The sequence below is a fragment of the Panthera pardus genome, unplaced genomic scaffold (assembly GCF_024362965.1).
Source record: "Panthera pardus isolate Hobbes unplaced genomic scaffold, ASM2436296v1 HiC_scaffold_1, whole genome shotgun sequence".
Taxonomy (NCBI): domain Eukaryota; kingdom Metazoa; phylum Chordata; class Mammalia; order Carnivora; family Felidae; genus Panthera; species Panthera pardus.
This window is the reverse complement of record NW_026526654.1, coordinates 8,860,357-8,885,237: the sequence shown is the minus strand read 5'-3', so window position 1 is coordinate 8,885,237 and position 24,881 is coordinate 8,860,357. Positions and strand designations below refer to the sequence as shown.

At 41.4% G+C, this 24,881-nt stretch overlaps 1 protein-coding gene across 5 annotated transcripts in view; it reads left to right on the top strand.

Annotated features, from left to right (window-relative positions):
* CFAP97D2 (CFAP97 domain containing 2) overlaps positions 1 to 16,394 on the top strand; it is a 30,526-nt gene extending 14,132 nt beyond the window's left edge. Inside the window, exon 4 of one of the 5 annotated variants that reach the window (XM_053907500.1) lies at positions 15,860 to 16,394. In XM_053907500.1, coding sequence (XP_053763475.1) covers positions 15,860 to 15,964 — 105 coding nt within the window. In that variant the 3' untranslated portion in view covers positions 15,965 to 16,394. Of the gene's footprint in view, positions 1 to 10,564; positions 10,880 to 15,856 lie in introns of those variants that run through there. The other 4 variants (XM_053907563.1, XM_053907541.1, XM_053907474.1 and 1 more) reach the window with 4 other exon arrangements.
* Positions 16,395 to 24,881: the final 8,487 nt, after the last annotated feature.

The following is a 24,881-nucleotide window of genomic DNA, read 5'->3' as shown; positions in this document are numbered from 1 at the left end:
AAACTGTCTCTATTCACAGATAATATGATCTTGCATACAGAAAATCCTAAGGAAACCAATTAAAAAAAACCAAAACTATTAGAACTAATACACAAGTTCACCAAGGTAGCAGGACACAAGATTAATATACAAAAGTCCATTGTATTTTTATATATTTGCTATTAACAATCTGAAACTGAAATTAAGAAAATTGTTTCATTTGCAAAAACATCAAAAATAATAAAATACTTGGGAACAAATTTAATAAAGAAAGTACAAAACTTACATTCTGAAAACTATAAAACATTGTTGAAAGAAATTAAAGAATAAATAAATGGGGGAACATCCTATGTTCGTAAGTCAGAAGACTTCATATTGTTAGCATGGCATACTCCACAAACTGATCTGATTCAGTGCCACCCCTGCCAGAATCCTAGCTGATTTCTTTGTAGAAATTGGCAAGTGGATTTGAAAATTCATATGGAACTGACAAGGGACACCAAGTAGTCAAACAATCTTGAAAAAGAAGAACAAAATAGGAGTCATGTATCCTGATTCCAAAACTTTCTGCAAAGCAGTGGTAATCAAGACAATGTGGTGCCAACATAAGGGTAGACATGGATCAATGAAATAGAATTGAGAGTGCAGAAATAAACCCATGTGTCTATATCAATTTATTTTCAATAAAGATGCCAGGACCATTCAATAGGGAAAGAATAGTCTTTTCAGCAAATGGTGTGGAACAATTCTGTATTCATATGCAGAAGAATAAAGTTGGGCTCTTATTTCACACCACATACAAGAATTAACTCAGAATGGATCAAAGACCAAAATATAAAAGCTGAGACAGGGGCACTTGTGTGGCTTAGTCAGTTGAACAACTGAATCTTGGTTTCTGCTCACGTCATGATCTCCTCGTGGTTCATGAGTTCAAGCCACACATCAGGCTCACTGCTGTCAGGCTGTCAGTGCAGAGCCCTCTTTAGATCCTCTGCCCCTTCTCTTTGCCCCTCCCCTGCTTGTGCTTTCCTCAAAATAAATATTTTTTTTAAAAAAGCTGAAACAAAATATAAAAACTCATATAAGAAAACATGGAAGTGAATCTTCCTGCCCTCATCTTTGGCAATGGTATTAGATATGACACCAAAAGCATGAAAAAAGAGAAAACATTAAGCTGGATAAATTAGACTTAGTTAAAATTAAGGACTTCTGTGCTTCAAAGGACAGTATCAAGAAAGTGAAAAGACAGTCCACAGAATGGGCAAAAATATTTGCAAGTTATATATCTGATAAGGGACTTGCATATATTCAGAATATATGAAGAACTCTTACAGCCAAATGATAAAAAGAAAAATAGCCCAATTTAAAGATACGCAAATGATCTGAATAAATATTTCTCCAAGGAAGATATGCAAAAGGACAATAAATACATGAAAAAATGTTCAACATCATTAGTCATCATGGAAATGCAAGTCAAAACCACAATGTGATATCACTTTATACCCACAAGTTTGGCTAGAACCAAAGGCAGATAATAACAAATGTTGGTGAGGATGTGGAAAAATTGGAATCTTCATCCACTGCTGGCGGAAATGTAAAATGGTGCAGCTAATTTGGACAAAAGTCTGGCAGTTTTTCAAATGTTTAAACATAGAGTTACCATATGATTCAGTAATTCCACTCCTAGACACATACACAAGAGAAATGAAAATATGCCCACAGTAAAACTTGTATAGGAATATCTACATCAGTGTTATTCATAATAGCCAAGGGTAGGAACAATACAAATATTCATCAACTGAAGAATGAATAAACAAAATTTGGTATACCCACACACAATGGAATATTATTCAGGAATTTAAAGGAATGAAGTATTTAAAATAGCATAACATGGGGGCATGACTTCGGCTCAGGTCATGATCTCGTGGTCTGTGAGTTCGAGCCCCATGTCAGGCTCTGTGCTGACAGCTCAGAGCCTGGAGCCTGCTTTGGATTCTCTCTCTCTGCCCCTCTCTCTCTGCCCCTCCCTCGCTCATGCTCTGTCTCTCATTCTGTCAAAAATAAATAAACATTAAAAAAATTGTTTAAATAAAACAGTATAACATGGATGAACCTTGAAAACTTTATGCTGAATACAAAGAAATGGAAAAACATTCCATGCTCATGGATTGGAAGAATAAATATTGTTAAAATGTCAATACTACCCAAAGCTATCTACACATTCAATGCAATACCAATCAGAATTGCACCAGAATTCCTCTCAAAGCTAGAACAAACAATCCTAAAATTTGTATGGAACCACAAAAGACCCCGAATAGCCAAAGTAATATTGAAGAAGAAAACCAAAGCAGGAGGCATCACAATCTCAGACTTTAGCTTCTACTACAAAGCTGTAATCGTCAGGACAGTATGGTATTGGCACAAAAACAGACACAGTGGGATAGAATAGACAACCCAGAAATGGACCCACAAACATATGGCCAACTCATCTTTGACAAAGCAGGAAAGAATATCCAGTGGAATAAAGACAGTCTCTTCAGCAAGTGGTGCTGGGAACACTAGACAGCAACATGCAGAAGAATGAACCTGGACCACTTTCGTACACCATACACAAAAAATGAACTCAAAATGGATGAAGGACCTGAATGTGAGACAGGAAACCATCAAAACCCTAGATGAGAAGGCAGGAAAAAACCTCTTTGACCTCAACCGCAGCAATTTCTTACTCAACATGTCTCCAAAGGCAAAGGAATTAAAAGCAAAAATGAACTATTTTCTGCTCTGGAAAATAGTGTGGAGGTTCCTCAAAAAATTAAAAATAGAACTACCCTATGACCCAGAAATAGCACTGCTAGGAATCTACCCAAGGGATACAGGAGTGCTGATGCATAAGGGCACTTGTACCCCAATGTTTATAGAAGCACTTTCAACAATAGCCAAACTATAGAAAGAGCCAAACTATGGAAAGAGCCTAAATTTGTCAACTGACAAATGGATAAAGATGTGGTTTATATATACAATAGAATACTACTTGGCAATGAGAAAGAATGAAATCTGGCCATTTGCAGCAACATGGATGGAACTGGAGGGTATTATGCTAAGTGAAATAAGCCAGGCAGAGAAAGACAGATACCATACGTTTTCACTCATATGTGGATCTTGAGAAACTTAACAGAAGACCATTTCTGGGGGGGGGGGGGGGTTACAGAGAGGGAGGGAGGGAAACCATAAGAGACTCTCAAGGACTGAGAACAAACTAAGGATAGATGGGGGGTGGGGGAGAGGGGAAAGTGGGTGATGGGCAGGGAGGAGAGCACTTGTTGGGATGAGTACTGGGTGTTGTATGGAAACCAATTTGACAATAAATTATATTTAAAAAAAGAAAAGAAAAGAAAACTTTATGCTGAGAGAAAGAAGCCAATACGTTATATGGTTCAATTTATATGAAATATCCAGAATAGGGAAATCCATAGAAATAAAAAGTAGATTAGTGGTCACTTAGGGTTGGGGGCAGGGAGGGAAAGTGAGTTGATAGTTAAAGAGTACAAGGTTTCTTTTTGAGGATGATGAAACTATTCCCATTGACTATGCTGGTGGTTGCACATATCCAAGACATTTGTATGAGATCAGGAAGTTTTTCATCTTAAGAGAACAGGACTTAAGAGGCTAAATAAAGCTCATTGCTAGGAAGATGGTAGAGTAGGAAACGCCAGGAATCTGTCTCTCTACCTAGACAATTGTGCAATTAAAATCTGTCTGAAGTAACTACTTTGGAGCTCTATTGAAACTACTTTGGAATCTATTGAAAACTTCCAGGGGGAAGATTTGGGCATAAAATTGTGGTTAATTTCAGTCAATATCAGCTCTTAGCAAAGTAGCATCTACACATTGCCCACCCACAGACTCGTGATGGGCAGCTGTACACGTGGTCCTAGAGCAGCCTGTGATAGCCAAAGCAGGCAACAAAAGACCCTTACCTCCAAATATCAGGTCGATGCTGTGATCACTGATTGCTGCTTCTGATCACAAATGTGCAGATGAAGAGGTGACAACCACTCTTGTTGCAAGACCATCCTGCTACTGCTGAAGTGACTTCCAGGGAATTTAAAGAACTAGTGTCCTTTATCTACCCACCTCTTCTCATTTTTCCCTTTCCCCACTTTGGGAGTCAGACACTAAAGACTCGGACATACAAAAACAACTGCATGTACATGGAAAATTAGAAAGTGTCCTTTGAATGCTCAGAAAAAGGCTCAGAAAAGAAATTAGAAGGTTACACCTCAGGCTGATCCTCAGCACAGAGTTAGCCTATGGCAACAAACAAAATTAATTAATTAATTAATTATAATAAAAACCAACTAGCTCTGAGGAAGGGGGAGAATGTTACTTCCAGAGTTACCACAGTACTGGATTCAAATGTCTAGTTTTCAATAAAAAATTATAAGGCATGCAAATAAACAAGAAAGGCCTATTCAAAGGGAGAAAAAAATGCATAAATGGAAACTGTCAGTGAAAATGACCTGATGTCAGATATATAAAACAAAGATTTTAAAACAATGGTTTTAAATGCTCAAAGAACTGAAGAAAGATGTGGGGAAAGTCAAGAGAATTATGTATGAACAAAATGGAAATATTAACAAGGAGATAGAAAACCTAAAAAGAAACCAAAAAGAAATTCTGAAGTTAAAAGTACCATCACTGAAAAGAAAAATTTACTAGAGGGATTCAAAGGAAGATTTAAGCAGGCAGAAGGAAGAATCAGTGAACTTGAAGGTAAGACAAAGGAAAGTATCCAGGCTGAGGAACAGAAAGAAAAAAGATTGAGGAAAAGCACAGAACCTGAAGGACCTCTGGGATATCATTAAGTGGATCAACATATATATTGTGAGAGTTCCAGAAGGACGAGAGAAAGGGGCAGAAAGAATATTTGAAGAAATAATGGCTAAGAACTTCCCAGATTTCATCCAAGAAGTTCAATGAACTTCAAGTAAGATGAACTCAAAGAGATCCATGCTGAGGCACATTATAATCATACTTTGGAAAAACAAAGACAAAGAATATTAAAAGCTTCAAGTAAGAAGCAAATCTTACATACAGGGATCATAAATGAGATAATTAGCAGATTAGCAGAGTGTCAAAAGAAAAAAAAAATGTCAACCAAGAATCCCATATCCAGAAAATCTGTCCTTCAAAAGTGAAGGAGAAATCAAGACATTCCCAAATAAATAAAGGCTGAGGGAGTTCATTACCACTTGACCTTCTCCACCCTGAGTCCTTCAGGGTGAAATTACTAGTTACTATGCAGTAAATCAAAGCCATATGGAGAAATAAAGATCTCAATAACAGTAAACACATGAGCAAATATCAAAGCTACTATTACTGGAAATTTGGAGTTCCAAATCTTATTTTATACATAATTTAAGAGACTAATTTATTTAAAAGAATTGTTATTTTATAGGGCACATGATGTATTAGAATGTAATTTTATGATTGGGGTGCCTGGGTGGCTCAGTAGGTTGAGTGTCCGACTTCGGCTCAGGTCATGATTTCACAGTTCGTGGGTTCGAGCCCCACATCAGGCTCTGCTGACCGCTTGCTCAGAGCCTGGAGCCTGCTTTGGATTCTGTGTCTCCTTCTCTCTCTGCCCCTCCCCTGCTCATGCTTTGTCTCACTCTGTTTCTCAAAAATAAATAAATGTAAAAAAAATTTTTTTTAAAAAGAAAGTAATTTTATGAAATCAATAACTAAAAAGGATGGGAAGACAGCAGTGAAAGAACAGTTTTTATATATTATTGAAGTTAATTTGATATTGATTAAATGTAAAGTGTTATAACTTTAGGATGTCAAATGCAATCCTCATGGTAACCACAAATAAAATAGCTATAGAATATACACAAAAAGAAACAAAGGAATTTAAATGTTTTACTACAAAAAATCAAGTAAATACAAAAGAAGACAGTAATGCAGGAAATAAAAGACAAAAAGCTATTAGGCATATGGAAAACAAATAGCAAAATAGCAAAAGTCCCTCCTTATTAGTAATTACTTTTTAAATTTATTTTAATGTTTATCTATTTTGAGAGGGGGAAGGGCAGAGAAAGAGGGGAAAGTGGATCTTAAGCAGGCTCTGTTCTGACAGCAGAGCCTGTTGCAGGGCTCCAACTCATGAACTGTGAGATCACGGACCTGAACCAAAGTCAGACACTTACCTAAGTGCCACACCCAAGTGCCCCAGGAATTATTAAAAAAAATTTTTTTTAATCTTTATTTATTTCTGAGAGAGAGAGACAGAGTGCAAGCAGGGGAGGAGCAGAGACAGAGGGAGACAGAATCTGAAGCAGGCTCCAGGCCCTGAGCTGTCAGCATAGAGCCCAATGCAGGGCTCCAACTCATGAACTGTGAGATCATGACCTGAGCCAAAGTCGGATGCTTAACCGACTGAGCCATCCAGGTGCCCCAGGAATTACTTTAAATATAAATGGACAAACTCTCCAATCAGAAGACAAAGATTGGCAGAATGGATAAAAACACATGATCAAACTATATACTGCCTACAAGAAACTCACTTCAGAGCCAAATACATTGAAAGTTAAAGTATGGTAAAAAGTATCTCATGCAAATAGCAACCAAAATAGAGCAGAAGTGGCTATTCTACTATGAAACAAAATATACTTTAGATACAAAAAAGTTTACAAGAGACAAAGAAGGACATTATATATTAGCAAAAGTTTTAATACAAGAAGATATCAAATTATAAACATTTGTGCACCTAAGGACAGACCACCAAAATATATGAAGCAAAAGTTGACATGATTGAAGGTAGAAATAGACAGTTCTACAATAATAATTGGACACTTCAGTATCCTGTTTACAACAATGCAGAACAACCAGACAGAAGATAAGTAAATAAATAGAAGACCTAACACAACAAGCCAACTAGACCCTACAGACATACACAGAACACTCTACCCAACAACAGCATACACACTCTTCTCAAGTGCACATGTGGCATTTTCTAGAACAGATCATATTTTAGGCCACAAAGCAAATACTAATAGATCTAAAAAGATAGGTATCATACAAAGTATCTTCTCTGACCATAACAGGATGAAATTAGGTATCAGTAACAGAAGGAAAACTGGAAAATTCACAAAATTCTGGGAATTAGACAATAAACACTTTTTTTAAATGTTTATTTATTTATTTATTTTGAGAGAGAGAGTGTGAGAGAACAAGTGTCAGCACGTGGGGGAGGGGCAGAGAGAGAGGGAGAGAGAGAGAGAATCCCAAGCCGCATCTTCACTGTCAGCAAAGAGCCTGATGCAGGGCTTGAGCTCATGAACCATGAGATCATGACCTGAGCCAAAATCAAGAGTTGGACGCTTAACTGAGTGAGCCATCCAGGTGCCCCTAAACAATATACTCATAAATAAGTAATAGGTCAAAGAAGAAAACAAAAAACAGAAAATACTTAGAGACAAATGAAAATGAAAGCACAACATACCAAAACTTATGTGACGTGCAGGAAATTGGTGCCAGTGAGGGAAATTATAGCTGTACACACATTAAAAAAAAGGATCTCAAAGAACAACCCAATTTTACTACTTGAGGAACTAGGAAAAGAAGAACAAACTAAATCTAAAGCTAACAGAAGGAAGGAAATAATAAAGTATAGAGCAGAGATAAATGAAATAAAGAGTAGAAAAACAATAGAGAAAATAAATGAAACTAAAAGTTGGTTCTTCAAAAAGATTTAAAAAATTAACAAAATTTTAGGTAGACACACTAAGGAAAATAGAGAAGAGACTCAACTTATGAAAATAAGAAATGAAAGTAGGGCCATTACTACCAATGCTATAGACATAAAAAGGATTATAGGAGAATGCTATGAAGGATCATATGCCAACAAATTGGATGCCTAGCTGAAATGGACAAATTCATAGAACCACAAAACCTACCAAGACTAAAACATGAAAACAGAGAATTTGAACAGACCTATAATTAGTAAGAAGATGGAATCAGTAATCAAAAATCCCCTAACAAAAAAAGCCCTGGACCCTATAGCTTAACTGGTGAATTACACGAAATAGTTAAAGAAAAAGTAATACCAATGCTTGTCAAACTTTTCCCCAAAAATGAAGAGGAAACACTTCCTAACTCATTCTATGAGGGCAATGTTACCCTAATACTTAAGTTGGACAAAGACTCCACAAGAAAAGAAGACTACATACCAATATCCCTTATGAATATTGTCTCATTAAAATACTAGCAAACTGATTAGCAGCATATTAAAAAGATCATATACTATGACTAAGTGAGATTTATTTCTGGAATACAAGGATGGTTCAACATATCAAAGCCAATCAATATAGTAAACCACATTAACACGGGGCACCTGGGTGGCTCAGTTGGTTAAGTGTCCGACTTTGGCTGAGGTAATGATCTCATGGTTTGTGAATTTGAGCCCCGCATTGGGCTCTGTGCTGACAGCTTAGGGCCTGGAGCCTGCTTTAGATTCTGTGTCTCCCTCTCTCTCTCTGCCCTCCCCAACTCATGCCCTGTCTCTCTCTGTCTCTCAAAAATAAATAAATGTTAAAAAATCTTTTTTTAAAAAAGTAAACCACATTAACAGAATGAAGGGGAAAAATAGACATGATTATTTCAATTGACGAGAAAGAGCATTTGACAAAATTCAACATCCTTTCATGATAACAACAGTCAATAAACTAGGAATAGAATGGAACATACCTCCATATAATAAAAGCCACATAGGAAAACCCACAGTGAATATCATAATGGTAAAAGACTGAGAGCTTTTCCTCTAAGTTCAGGACAATTTTGTTTTCAGTACTTTTATTCAATATAGTACTGAAAGTTATAGCTAGAACAAATAGTCAAGGGAAATAAAAGGCATCCAAATTGGAAAGAAAGAAGTAAAATGATGTCTGGTCACAGATGATATGCTCTTACATGTAGAAGATCTTAATAATTACACACACACACACACACACACACACACACACACACACACACAAACTGTTAGAACTAATAAATGAATTCAGCAAAGTAGCAGGCCACTAAGTCAACACAAAAAATCAATTGCATTCTAGACATGAACAATGAAGAATCTGAAAATGAAATTACAAAAAATTCCATTTGCAATAGTCTCAAAAGGAATAAATACTTAGGAATGAACTAAGAAGGCGAAAGACTTGTACAATAAAAAGTATAACACATTGCCAAAAGAAATAAAAGAAGACATAAACAAATGGAAACACATGGCATGTTCACAGATTGGAAGAGTTAATATTGTTAAAATGTCAATACTACTCAAAGTGATCTATAAATTCAGTGTCATGGCTATCAAAACCCCAATGACAGTTTTGCAGAAATAGAAAAAAACCCATCCTAAAATTATATGGGATCTCAAGGGACCTGAAACAGCCAAAACAAAATCTCAAAAAAGAACAAGAAGCCTGGAGGGCTCACACTCCCTGACTTCACAATCAGGGAGTTACAGAGTTACAGTAATCAAAATGGTGTGGTATTGGCATAAAGACAGACATATGGACCAGTGGAATAGAATAGAATGCCCAGAAATAAACCCTTACATATATGGTCAAATAATTTTTGACAAGGATGCCAAGACCATTCAATGGGGAAAGGACAGTCTTTTCGACAAATAGCACTGGGAAACCTAGATACCCACATGCAAAAAAAAATGAAGTTGGACTCTTAAACTATAAACAAAAATTCACAAATGTATCAAAGAACTAAATGCACAACCTAAAACAATAAAACTCTTAGAAGAAAACAGAAAAAAGCTTCCTATAATTGGATTTGGCAATGACTTCTTGGAGCAGTGCCGGGCCCTTCCTACCCCTCCGCCTTTGCTCCACACCACTCCTCTGCTGCACGTTCCTTCACACATCATGTCTTTAACCCCTTTGCCACCCCCCCCCCCCCCAGCCATCAGCCTAACGGATGATTCTACCTCAGTGTCCCACCCAGTTAGATCACATGCTCAAATCTAGTGCCACTACCCGTTCTCTGTGACTTTGGGTAAGTTTTAACCTCAGTAAGGCTAATGATAGAGTAGCTAGCTCTAAGGACTAAGTGAGATAAACATACTCCACAGACTCTAAGATACAACCCCCCCCCCCCCCCACTTCCATGCACACATACCCCTAAAGGGCTCTGAAATGGGAATGCATCTTACAGGGCACAGCATGGCAGCGTTTTGCATGCAGCCCTGCCTCTGGCCTTCTCATCCGTCACCTGGGTCCCTGCAGTGGCCCCTCCACGCACATTCTCTCTCACCTGCTCTCCACCCATTCTCTACAATGATCCTTTCGAAATGCAAGAATGTGCTTTACAGCCTTCTGTGGCCCTGCGCTGCCTGCACAGTAAGTCAGGACTCCTCCAGCGGCACCTGGCCCTCCAGGGTCCAGCCTCTGTCAGACTCCTAGATGCACCTGCCACCGGGCATGTCCTTCCTCTCCTTGCCTTCCTGCTCACACCTCTGTCATTTCAGGGTTCTGTCCCAGCATCACTTCTGATTGCCACTTCTTCCCTCTGTCCTCAGGAAGCCCTGAGCATCCCCACCTCTGTGTCCCCAGCACATCGACACCACTGAGCTGCTTTTCCTCCTCTTCACTGTGCCTGTGTGCTCTCTCCCTCACCTGGGCCGTGAGGTCACCGCTCACCTCTGAAGCCCAGCTCCTCCCCAACCAGGCACCTGCAGCAAGATGCACTACCAAATGTTTGTCAGACAAGTGAGAAAGAGGAAATATACCGTCTCTGGGAGCCCTTCCTGCCTTCTGAGCACTCCAGCCCATTCTCTCCAATGCAGTAGGAGGGCTTCCACTGGTTTTAACTCCGTCAGTACTTCAAGAACTATCTATGCCAGGGGCGCCTGGGTGGCGCAGTCGGTTAAGCGTCCGACTTCAGCCAGGTCACAATCTCGCGGTCCGTGAGTTCGAGCCCCGCGTCAGGCTCTGGGCTGATGGCTCGGAGCCTGGAGCCTGTTTCCGATTCTGTGTCTCCCTCTCTCTCTGACCCTCCCCCGTTCATGCTCTGTCTCTCTCTGTCCCAAAAATAAATAAAAAACGTTAAAACAAAAAAAAGAACTATCTACGCTGTTTTTTGGAGTCTAAGCAGGGGGAGAAGAGAACAGGGACTTCATGGAGTGCAAAGAGAAAGGAAAACCACTCTGGAAAGGATCACAAACTGAGAGCTGTTGTTACACAGAGCCCAGAGGTGGCAGAAGACCAGGAAGGGCTGACGGGCACAAAGTTCTGGAGCAACGTGTCCTGGGAAATTGAAGACACGCACCGTGACAAGGTGCCTGTGGTTTCTTGTTTGCTGCACATCCACAGCTATTTGAAATTTCCATTCGCTTCATTGGAGTTATGCATTTGGACTCACTGATTCTTTCTTGTTTTATGGCATTTTATTCTATTGTCTGAAAGCATTTGCCAAACGGTCCTCTCCTAATACTATTAAGACCCAGCACAGTGACTCAGCTGATGAATGCACTGTTTCCTCACACAAAGAAGTCATAAGGAGATGAAAATGAACTCAACTGATTGATTACAGGTTGAGGGAGAGAGATATGGTGAAAAATAACAACTTAGCAAGATGGTATGCAGGAAATCATGTGACAGTGCCAAATTGGTTATGGCACACTATGTCGAGAAAGGCAAAGAAAATTAATAATTTGAAAAAGTTTGCCAAATAATTTAAATTCTAAACTCTCCCTCTTTATCTTATCCTTCTTGCTGGCAAAACCCTAACCATGAATGAAGAAAAATAAGTATTTAATTTTGTCATTAATGTCATCTGTAATTAAATTAATTTGCTTATTGGGGCGCCTGGGTGGCTCAGTCGGTTAAGCGTCCGACTTCGGCTCAGGTTGTGATCTCACGGTCTGTGAGTTTGAGCCCCGTGTCAGGCTCTGTGCTGACAGCTCAGAGCCTGGAGCCTGCTTCTGATTCTGTGCTCCTTCTCCCTCTGCCCCTCTCCTGCTCACACTCTGACTCTCTCTGACCTTCGATAATAAACAAACATTAAAAAAATTTAAAAAATTAAATTACTTTGCTTATTAATGTCCTGAGTGAATCAATTAAAGACTTGTAATATCGTCACTTACTCCTCTTACCTGAATATACAGCCACTATGTTGTGGGACATTTCAGCAGATTGCTTTCCCTCGAAGTCCAGTCCATTGTAAGAAATTGCATAGACACCAAAGTTTAAATAAACACCCCCCAGCTCCAACGCCCCATCCCTGAGCAGGCCCCATAGCCCGGCAAGCCCAGTTCCCTTGTCCAAGACGCCCTGCTCCTTTAGCCCCTGGCCACTGGCCCCACAGGCATCTGGGTTGGCACTGGGAGGGATTTGAGAAGCCCCAGCTTTCCTGCCTGTTTGCCTTGGACATTTCTTACAGAATCTGGAGGTACGGAGAGAGTAAAGCACCTTTCCCAAAGATGCATAACCAATAAATAATTACTAATTGCTGAGGCATTTGGAAAATCTAATTTATTTTTCAATTTACATCGAAACCTTGAATATTTCAAGTCTTTATTTTTAATTACAAAACTCATATTTATTTATTGTGAAAAATAAAATGTCAAACAGTAGAGTGTGTAAGTAAAATGTGGGGCTGCCTTTGGATTGAACTCCTGAGAACTAATCACTGTTAACTTGCTGATGAACGTTGACTTTTATTCATCATTTATATATATCTGTTTATTTAAACAAAAACGGGATCACAGTCTACTCAGTTTTCTGTAAATTGCTTATTTTCATCTATTATGTATCATGGAAATAGTCTCGTGTCAGTACATAAAGATCTCCAGGGGCGCCTGGGTGGCTCAGTCGGTTAAGAGGCTGACTTCGGCTCAGGTCATGATCTCGTGGTCCGTGAGTTCGAGCCCCGCGTCGGGCTCTGTGCTGACAGCTCGGAGCCTGGAGCCTGTTTCAGATTCTGTGTCTCCCTCTCTCTCTGACCCTCCCCCATTTATGCTCTGTCTCTCTCTGTCTCAAAAATAAATAAACATTTAAAAAAAAAAAAAAAAAAAAAAGATCTCCATTCCTCCTTAGCAGTTACAAGGTAATTTTTGTAGAGATACACCTTAAGTTATTTAATCAGTTCCATAACTACAGAAATGTACGGTGTTTGCAGGTTCTCACTATTCCAGAGGAAACTATGACAGTAGTCCTGGTGCATGTGTCTCTTTCCATGTCATTTCTGTAACTTATATGCCTAAAAGTAAATTGTTTAATCAAAAGGTATGCACATTTAATTTTCTGATACTACCGCACTGCCCTCCGATACAGTCTAGCAACTTGCACTTTGCAGCGGAAGTCCCTGTTTCCTCACAGTCCTGCCAGCACTTGGCATCATACGTGTTTTAGAGTCTCGCTCCATTCAATTTCTATGTATTAATTGTCCGGTGTGGTTTTTTTTACTGGTCTGTCTCTCTTCTAGTTGTTAATATGTAATGGCTGTTTATATATTATCAATATTTACTTTTTTCTATTATCAATGACACAAATATTTTTTGCTACATTATTATCATTTCACCTAAGTTTATTTTTAGGGAGACAAATCAGCCACTGTTTTCTTTTATGGCATCTAGTTCTAGTGCCTTCCACAGAAAGGGGAGAGCACTTTCTCCCCTATATTCTCCTATATTTTCTCCTAATGCTTTTATGGTTTTCTTGATTTGCTTTAAATCTTTAATTAATATAGAATTTAATAAATATGGAATTTTTTATATTGTGTTAGAGATCAAAGTTCATTTTTTTCCAAATTTATTGTGAGTTGAAAATAGCAGTTTGCAATATCAAAAATTTTCATACTCTTTCTATTTCACACCAGCTGCTTTCCGGAGGCTTCCACTCCCAGCAGGTGAACAGCATGTGTCCCCCACCCCACTCCCCGCATCACAGCAGGGAGGGGGGACCGCCGCCTCCTCCTCCTCCTCCTCCTCCTCCTCCACCTCCTCTTCCTGGGGCAGGAACGCTGGTCTCTGGCCCCAGTTCTTGGCGTCCTGGGCCCAATCTACTGGGCCTCGTGTTTTATTCGTCTCTGCTGCCTCCTTCAGTTGGTTTCTGTCCCTCTCAGGCTCGTTTGTTCTTTGACATCACGGTATACTTCATATCTGTGTCATTTTATTTCAGGTTTGTGTCTTTAAACAGAACACTGTAAATTTGCTTTATAGTCTAGTCCCAGAGGCTTTTTCCCCTCAGTTTTATCCATTTGTTTATTGATGTAAGTATCGTGTTTGCTCTCATTTCTGGTTTTTTTTTCTATGTTTTGTTTCCTTACTTTTTCCTCCTTTATATTGTTTTCTTTAGCAAATGTCAAGAAAATGCTTGGAACCTATTCTTCAAATCCATCCTTCACCTATTTACTTTGACTCTTGAAATTCCTCTTTTACAAAACAGGAAACAGATAAAGCCCAAGAGCAAAAGGAGATGTTAAGATAAAGTAAAACAAAGGAAGGGAAAACAGGCTCCTAGAAATAGTGTTTCCTGCAGCTGCAGCGCAGAGACTGCACTTTATTGAAGTGTCAGCTCGAGGCACCTGCTTGATGCAGTCGGGGAAACAAGCCTGGGCACAAAAGTACTCACAGTTCTGACAAAGACCAGACCCTAGGGATGTGGGCCTCCTGCTGAGGTTATCCCTTCTGCAAGAAAAGACAAACAGGGATAGCCTAAGGAAACAACTGATTGCCTCTGGATCCCAGATCAGAAACAATTACCATCTGAGCGTCCCAAATCAAAAGATGGCTCTGTCACAAGCATCCTTCCTGCCCTGTTTTAAGTCCCCAGGGCCTTCAGCTTCCATGTCTGTATGTGCAGGAGGAAGAGGGTGACAGGCCCAGGGGCAGAGGGAAGGACGCCCGCTATGGGATTCCTCAGTCAAAAATTTCTTTCCTGCTGTTGGGTCTGTTGGCTTTGAAGTAGAAAGACTTTCTCTAAGGGTGCACTTGCTTTTCCCCCAACAAGTCCCAGCCTCCCAGCCTTGGAAACATCAGGGACATAGTCAGCATGGAGGTGAGGGTGGGGTTAGCAGGACACTTTTACAGGAGAGCTCCTCCCTTCAGAAAGAAAACCAAAATCAAACTATTTGAAAACCGTAGGGCTAGGGAGGAAAGAGCTGTTTTATATAAAGGACCAGAAGGCTAGAAAATGGTCCAAGAATCCACAGGAGCCCTTCTTGACCAGATACCCTTCCTTGTCCAAGAATGTTCATAGCAACACTATTTATAATAGCCAAAAAGTAGAAACAACCCAAACATCCATCAGCTGATGAACAGGTAAGCAAGGTGGTAGAACCAGCCAATGGAATATTATGCAACTATAAAAAGAATAGAGTTTGGATATGTGCTTCTTTGTGGGTAACCCTATAAGACATCAGACTCTGTGAAAGAGGGCAGATCCAAAGGGCATATACTGTATGATTTCATTTAGATGAAATGCCCAGAATATGAAAACCCAGAGAGATGCAAAGTGAGTTAGTGGCTGCCAGGGTCTGTGGGAGGGGAGGTGGGGAGCAGAAGCTAAGGGGCACGGTGGTTTTCTCTTGGTGGAGAAGGGTCGTAAAAGCTTCTAAGCTGGATTTGGTGATGACTGCACAACTCTGAACATAACAAAACCACTCATATATATAGCTTAAAAGGAATAATTGTATGGTACAACACTATAGCTCAATGAAGCTGCTATGTTAAAAAAGGATTATATGATTGATTCTAAATGAAAAGAATTGTCAGTGAATTGAAATACCCCATTTCCCTTGCATTCTAGTGAATAGATATTTTAGTGCCCTTCCCTAGGGAAAGTGTTTCTGATATGTGATTCTGGTCCAGCAGGAACTGAAACTGGGATTTAGCAAGGCCACATCCAAGCCCAAACCCCAACATCGAAGGAGGAGGGGAGGACTCAAAACGCAAAGTGGGAAAAGAAGGCAAATCTGAGCGGTGTGGTGGGAGAAACTGCGAGGCAGCCACAGGCTCCCTGAAGCCACAACAGCGCTGGTCCTCGGGGTGCCGGCTCAGGAGGTCGGCCAGGCCCTCCTCACCAATATCACACGGAGGACAGCTGCACGTGTGCATAAGACAGCACTCCAGAACTGCGTGTGTTTACACAGTGTGCCTGACAGGCTGATGCAGCAGAACTATTCTTTGTGCTTCCAGGCTGATAACTGGAAACCAGTTATGCAGAGAAGTAATACTGGGAGCTAAAGGGCTTTGAATTAGATTTTTTCTCTGGCCTCTAACACTTACTCTGTCACCATATTTGTGCCGTTGTGTATTTGTTTATAATTCTCAAGTGGATTGTGTAATTCCCCTTAAAAACCTGTGATTGTTACTTTAACAAATATCTAAATAAATCAGTTTAAAACTCCTCGACATGAAAAAACTAGCCCTGATTCCAGAACACATAACGTGGAGATGTGAAAGGAATCAGTGGGCCTTGGTCAGATGGATGGAGTGTGGCAGGTGCCTTGGAGACGGCTCACTTTATCCGTCACGTCCAGGCAGGACCATGCTCACGCCGTTCCGCAACAGAGAACGTCTATCCTGTATCAGCACCTGAAACAAATGATTGAAAGCCTCATACACACTTTCATTCATTCATTCAACAAACTAAATCTAAAATTGAATTTGGTGATGATCGCACAACTCTGAAAATACCACAACCACTCAATATACACTTTAAAAGGGTGCTTTTATTGTATGAAATTATGTCCCAATGAAACTGCTGTGTTTAAAAAGATAATCTGATTAATTTTAGACTGAGTGGATGTGCTGGGCACTGAGTAGACCTGGGGTTCAAGATGAGGAAGACAGACGTGGACTCTGCCTCACAGAGCTGGACCCCTCGGTGATGTCACAGGACATAATCACTCTTCACCATATTCAACTCATACTATAAATTGAGGTTGAATTCTCCACTAAAAAAAAAAGAGAGAGAGAGAGAGAGAAAGGAGCCAATTTCATTCCTTTATGCATAAACCCTTTAAAGCATTCTTGTAGATCAATAGTGAGTCTGGTTTAGGTTTCTGTGCCTAAACAGAATCACCCCAGGTCCTTCACTGCTCCTTGCAGGCAGGGCCTTTAGTCAGTGGCGTTTAAAATCACCGACCTGGAGTCAGACAGCCCTGGATGTGAATTTCGACTCTTTTCATTTGCTGCGTGGCTTTGAGCAGATTACTCAACGTCTGAATCCATGGAGCAAGGTAGTGCTAGAAGCCAGCTCACGGCTGCACATTAGGCCTTGTGTGCGAGGTAGGTGTGGGCTTCAGAATCCCTCCCTTTCCTATCATGAAACCTCAAACTGGGCACAATGCTGTGTCGCGTCTAGTGCTAAATTTGATAGGAAAATGGTCTCTTGGTAATGATAGTATACCTGATCTACAAGCCTTCTTGTTTGCATCTTCTGTACAGTCATCGTTTTCATGCCTTGGTCCTCTTCCCAGTGACTACATTATTCCCAGAGTTGTGTTTAGTGTGTCTCTGCAGCCCTGCCCTGAAAAACCCCAATGCAGTGAAATTTAAACAATCTACCACAGAATTGCAAATGTCGCTATTTGGACATGACAACATTGGTCTATTTCTCTGCCTGCCCCTCCCAGAGAACCTCAGTCTGTGAAGACTGCCAGGTGACTCCACATGGGCAAGAAGCAGCTCTCTTCAAAAACAGCAGGGACCTTCTCATTCCAGGAAGGCTCAGAGAGTCTTTAGTGGGCGAATGGGTCTTACTTCACACACGCCTCTCAGAGTGAAAACTGGCTATGCAGGAGCTCTGATTTTGAAATTAACTTGAAAAAATAAGGTACCAGGTGTGTTTTTAGGTGAAGAGATGAGTTTGTCCCATATTACACTGTGTGCCAAATCAGTTTAAATATGTAGAACTTTCAAATGTTTTAAAATCACCATAAATATAAAGAATGGGAATAATGATGGGTTGGGGAAGATGAGGGGGAGCAGGAGGACAGCAGGAGAACAGCAGGAGGGACAGCAGGAGGAGAGGAGGTGCCCTCTGTGCAGGGTGGGCTCTGGGTGAGGCAAAGAGGGGCCTTGTGTAGGGTGGAGGATTGATCCCTGGGCCCCTCCTCTGTAACACCCAAGCCTCCAGGGACAGCTGCACAATGCAGTGGCCACTCTCTTTTCTCAAAGACAGTGACACATGGGGCTGCCAGAAACTCTGAAGTCTATTTTGGGACCAGAGTTAAGTTTTTATGTAACTCATAAGTAAATTAGGGATAATCACAAAAAGTACTGACCCTCAAGACAGTGGCTGAAACAGAAAGCATAATAGTGGTTATTAACCTGCCCCCCCCGCCACCCCATTGATTCTCAGGCTGTATGATCTGGACCTCATGACAAATGTCCTTAACCTGACCAATCTCCTGTCCAGCCAGTAACTTGCACAGATATGAAGTCCCAGGCCAGCTATGGTCCCTTACAACGCTTTGAGGAAACCAGTGGATATGTGGAGAAGTGGCGGTCCCTAGTGGCGCTCCCTGGAACTGCGGTTCCAGCTCCTGAGTGGAAATGCAGGAGGGGCGGTAGGCTCCAACCACAGAGGAGTTCCAAATTGTCCAAGGGTCTGCCGTTTCAGAGCTTCTCTCTTTCTGCAAGTGTGGTGATGCTGATGCTCATTTTCCCAAGCCTTAAACCCTGCTCTCCAGCAGGATTACTGTCCCTGAGCAATAGACAGTAATACCCAGTAAAGTTCCTGTAAAGTTCTGTGGGCATGAGTTACCTTAACTCCCACTGACATAGGTATGTGATGTGACTCCCAATCGCGTCCCTAACTTTGATCGACTGAATAAAGTAATTAATAAACCAACAGTACTCCATAACAGAAGTATGCTCAAACTACCATACCACATACACTTGACTGTTAGAGGCCTGGCAAAATGAAGAAGTAATCAATTTCCCTGTGCTCAGGTGAACACACACAGTCACAGAAGCAAACAGTCACCAGTACTTTAAAGATTCCGAAGTGATCACTTCGGAACTTTTCTAAACTGTTTCCCCTAGAACTTGCATTTGCCCTAAAACCCCACACTTAGAGTCACTAATGGAGGAAACGGCAGAAGTCATTGTTGCCCTGACATCCGACTTTAGCGGTGGCTTTGTGCTGATCGGCTCTGTGATCTTGCGCAGGTTAAGTTATCCTGGCAGGGTCCCATTTTCCATCAGAGTAGGTATTACAAAGCTGTACATTTATAAACTATCATAAAACCTCAATTTATATTAACAAACATTATTTATCTATGCGGGGGTTAATTCAAAAGACAATTAATTGTTAACCAAGATTTTGTTTTCTCCTCAGGAGCCTTGGTAAACTGTTATTAAAGAGAAACTTCCAGGGCCCTGGTGTCTGGGCAACCATTGCCCAGCTCTGCTGGAGATGCTTAACAGACCATGAGAGCCTGACTGGGTCACTGACCGGTGTCTAAGTAGGTGTTTGGTGCAGACACTTAGCAAGCCTGCAAGACAAAGGAAAATCTGTTATCAGTAGGAGAGTCTGTGTTGTGTGAATGGAGAACTCTGTTCTTGGATTCCCCAGGAAAGATTTACATGAGGATCTGCATTCAAATAGAGACAGCCAGGAGCAAGATAGCAAGCACAAAGCAGTTTATTAAGGATGTAGCTCTGCAGGTGGGGGAGGGGCAAGCCCAGAGGTGGCAACTGCTCTGGGTCAGGCTGTCTTTTCTTCTCCTGTTTGTGTAGGTTGTGGGTCACAGCTGGGTGTGTCCTACTGAGGCGGTTTCCAGTCATCTAAGGGACTCCTCCTATTGGCTGGGAGGCAGTTTTTGGCCCTACTAGGTTCTTGTGGATTGTCAGGACCATCTTCCCCCAAGGGGTTGGGTGGAACCCACAATGTAGCAGTATTATAATGAAGCTATAGGTGATGCTGGGTCACAGTTTGAGGAGGAGATGGTTTGTTCGGGCACCTGTGATTCTTAGTCTGTCAGCCCTGGGTGCTGGAAGCTGTCAGACCAGGAGGTTAAAACCCACGAAGTCAGGATGTTGTGCCCTCAGGCTTCTAATGTGTCACCTACTTATCACCATCCTTGCCTCCAGCTCCCATCTAACTAACCTAACTAACCGCCTGCTCTATAAAACCCACAGTAAATGGAGAGTTGATATTTGGTTAATTCCAAATTTACACAATTGTCATGTAAAGTGGCAACAGAGATGTTTGAAATAATTGACTTTTGAATAATTACTTACGCCCTTCCAAAGCCTCAATATTTCTCCAATGTCAGCCAACAAGAGTCTACCAATTCTCAAATTACTCCAATTCTCAAATTACTGTCCTGACTGTATTTCTTTTTTTTTTTAATGTTTACTTTATGAGAGAGAGAGAGAGAGAGAGAGAGAGGAAGTGAGTGGGGGAGGCGCAGAGAGAGAGGGAAACCACAGAATCTGAAGCAGGCTCCAGGCTCTGAGCTGTCAGCACAGAGCCCTATGTGGGGCTCGAACTCACGAGCCATGTCCTGAGCCAAAGTCGGACGCTTAACCGGCTGAGCCACCCAGGCACCCCGTCTGTATTTTATGGACAGTTTAAGGAAAGAATTGTAAAACAGAGATTAATGTATATACAATTTCAAAAAATTCAGTATTGCATAAAAATAACAATGTACAGTTGTTCCCCAGTATTTGGCTGACTTCAGACTAGTTACACATCAGAAAAAATCTTGGGTTAGGTTTAGAACCCCTTGATTGAAAATTTGTTATCTAATATAATTTGTGACTTGATTGGTGATCTCAGTGTCCTGTTCTCTTTCTTTACATGATTCTTCATTGTCCCATTTTGAAGGCAGTGGGAATTATTCTTGTAAAAGAGCGGGCAATTTGAGGGTTAGTCATCCTTCCCACGGCCCTATGTCACTCTGCTAGCCTTTGCAAACAGTCTATAGCTGTCCCTTGGCCTTTACCACCCCCTCAGACACTGAGCAGTGATTGGTGCATTTAGGTCATGGGTATAGGTGCAAGGGAGAAAGTGGAAGAAAGATTGTGCCTAACACACACACATGCCATCCTGGTCGTACATCTTTTTCAATTGCTGCCACCTAAAATAATGCACCTCTCCCTGCACGTGGTGAGTCTGATAAGCACCATGGGCACTGACTACCATTTAACCTCACGTGCTTGCTTAGAACCGTGAAGATGAATGTGGTGGTTACAAAGTGCACAGGTGCTCATCTGATGAAACATGAAAGGCAGAGAAAGCAAATTCAAATTCTGATGAAGCTGTTATTATGGAAATAAAAATGTGTCGCTCCTTCTGTGGTAGGATACCAGTGTAGCCAACCTGCCATGCAGCAGCTGGCTGGGCCTTGGTACCCCAGGGCCCATGAGGGCTCACAACTGCATGCCTGGTGACTAAGCAGTGGAGCATCTGAGGTGAGGGAAAGCCTTGCACCTTCTTACTGTAACTGGGGCAGAAGAGGAAGAAGGAGGAGGAGGAGGAGGAAGAGGAGAAGAAGAAGAAGAAGAAGAAGAAGAAGAAGAAGAAGAAGAAGAAGAAGAAGAAGAAGAAGAAGAGGGGGAGGGAGGAGGGGGGATGAGAGGAAGAAGAAGAAGAAGAAGAAGAAGAAGAAGAAGAAGAAGAAGGGGGAGGGGGAGGAGAGGAGTGGGAGGTGAGGAGGGGGAGGAGGAGGAGGAAGGTGTGTAATCCTGGCTAGCTGACAAGTGGGCCAACTGGCCAGGCTGAGGCTGGCCTGGAGTTGCTGTGCAAATAACAAGCCACCCTCCCAAGGGTAGGTAGGGAGCAGGTGTTAGTATGTTAGGTTTTAACATACGGATTTTGGTGGAGGAACACAGCCCTCCAGTCTGTAGCAGACACCTAGTTTATGCTTGTGCTTTTTCTCCACCTATGCCCACTGCCACATCATCATCACTGATCTGATCATCATGCTTCTTAGGTTAGACCTTCTTCCACCATTATGTTTCCCCTACCACGCTTACTAACTTGGTAAACTAATATAGCTTATAAATATTGCTAGCAAGAATGTTTGAAATGAGAAATTATATTAACTAAAACATTTTGGGACTCATTAATGGAAATGTTACCGAGTCGCCTGGGTGGCTCAGTCAGTTAAGCATCCAACTTCAGCTCGGGTCATGATCTCGTGGTTTGTGAGTTCAAACACTGCATCGAGCTCTGTGCTGACAGCTCAGAGCCTGAAGCCTGCTTCAGATTCTGTGTCTCCCTCTCTCTCTGCTCCTGCCCTGCTCATGTTCTGTCTGTCTGTCTCTCTCTCTCAAAAATAAATAAACATTGGGGTGCCTGGGTGGTTCAGTCGGTTGAACGTCTGACTTTGGCTCAGGTCATGATCTCACAGTTCGTGGGTTTGATTGAGCACCCCCTCGTCGGGCTCTGGGCTGACAGCTCAGAGCCTGGAGCCTGCTTCAGATTCTGTGTCTCCCTCTCTCTCCCTGCCCCTCCCCCGCTCATGCTCTGTCTCTCTCTGCCTCTCAAAAATGAAGAAATGTAATAAATTTTTTTTAATAAATAAATAAACATTTAAAAAAATAGAAATTTTACCATAGTGAGGACACTGCCTGCCCCTCCAGGGGACTGCTGTGCAAGCACAGGATTCAGAGTGAGCCAGCTCCCTCCACGTGAGGTGCACCCAATCCCTGAGGCTCAGACCCCATCCTCCACTGATGCACCCACGACACAGGAACGTGTGAAATGATTAACATGCTGCATGGAAGATACTTGGAAAATGGAGATGTCTCATACAGATATTGGTTATTACTTAAAGATCCTTAGGACTTTGAAACGAAATGTCCATGGTTGAGATTCTTCAGACAGTCAAATGCCTCACCAATCCTCTTGGTTTAAATGCAGTGAAGTGGAGGGGCACCTGGGTAGCTCAGTCGGTTGAGTGACTCTTGGTTTCTGCTCAGGCCATGGTCTCATGCTTTGTGGGATTGGGCCACACTGCCAGGCTCAAGTGCAGAGCCGGCTTGAGATTCTCTCTCAAAATAAATAAACCTAAAAAAAAAAATGCAGTGGAGTGGATTCCATAGCTGTTGTCAAGAGCAGGAAAGAACAAGATGGAAAAAGTGATAAGCTGTACTTTCAAGGTATGTATTTACTCAATGAAGTCCCTTTGCAGCAAAATGTGTGTGTGGGAGAGCCTGGCTGTGCAGAATGGGGTAGCATGTGTGCACTTCAACACATCTGGGAAACATCAACATGATTTAGTTACTAAGGGCCTGTAATCCAAACTGAATTCAGTGTTGTTGTTGGTTTTTTTTTTTTTTTGTCTTTTTTTAAATGAGTTTAGAGAGAAAATTTTAGACTATATTTGTGATTTTGCTAATTATTCATCTCAAATACATAACTTTAACCAGGACATATATATTAATAAAAATATTCAATAAAGACTCTAAACATGAAGTCAGGAAGGACAAGTTGCCTGGCCAGCCTTACCAGGTCTATCTGAGGTTCCAAAAAATGTGTTCAGTGACCTGGTTACTGCCTTTCAGCTGTCACATAGAGCTGAATAGGCACAAAGGTAAGTGAGAACAGACTTCAAATGGCACTGGATCAGACCATCCAGTTTGGGGATGGACCTGAGAGATGGCTAAGAGAGATTTCCATGCTGCAAGTTTCTATCCCTCAGACTTGCTAGCAAGGCTGCTGCTAATAAATGGCATTAAAATATAATGTAACATAGTGTGATGCAATATACACTGATATACTTATGTATTTTAATTACAATATGTTCAGCGTGATTCTAAGCACCTTACATAAAGTATTTCATTGAGTCTTTACATGCATCAATCATACGAAGTGTGAACTGTTATCATCCCATTTTATAAATGAGGAACTTGATGCACAGAGAGCTTGAGGAACTTGCCCAAATCTGAACCAAGGGAGTCTAACTCCAAAGGCCCTTGTTCTCCAAACAGCACACTGTTGCCTCCCCATGGTGTGGCCTTGCCAGATGGTTCTGAGAGGTTTTTTTTCATTTTCATATTTTATTGTAGTTTGGTATGGACATGAAAATTGTTTTATGTCCTATGGCAAAGTAAAAATGACCACTAGTTACACGCTTTATATAATATAGTAAATTCTTAGTTTTGGCACTGAAATTCTCACATCACAGGCAAATTGGGATGGTGGTTACCTTATAACTTGTGTGCTCAGCACAGTGCAATTAGAAATTGTGGGATTAGGGGTGCCTGAGGGCTCGGTCGGTTGAGTGCCTGGCTTCAGCTCAGTCATGATCTCACAGTCAGTGAGTTTGAGCCCCACATTGGGCTCTGTGCTGACAGCTCAGAGACTGGAGCCTGTTTCAGATTCTGTGTCTCCCTCTCTCTCTGCCCCTCCCCCCCTCACACTCTGTTCTCTCTGTCTCTCAAAAATGAATAAATGTTATTCTTTATCCAGCAAGGCTGTCATTGAAAATAGAAGGAGAGATAAAAAGTTTCCCAGACGAACAAAAATTAAAGGAGTTTGTGACCACTAAACCAGCCCTGCAAGAAATTTTAAGGGGGACTCTCTGAGGGGAGAAAAGATGAAAAAATATATATAAAAATAAATAAATACCAAAAGCAACAAAAGATTAGAAAGGACCAGAGAACACCACCAGAAACTCCAGCTCTACAAGCATCATAATGACAATAAATTCACATCTTTCAGTACTCACTCTAAATGTCAGTGGACTCAATGCTCCAATCAAAAGACATAGGGTAACAGAATGGATGAGAAAACAAGATCCATCTATATGCTGTTTACAAGAGACCCACTTTAGACCTAAAGACACCTTCATTGAAAATAAGGGGATGGATGGGGGCGCCTGGGTGGCTCAGTCGGTTAAGCGTCCAACTTCGGCTCAGGTCATGATCTCAC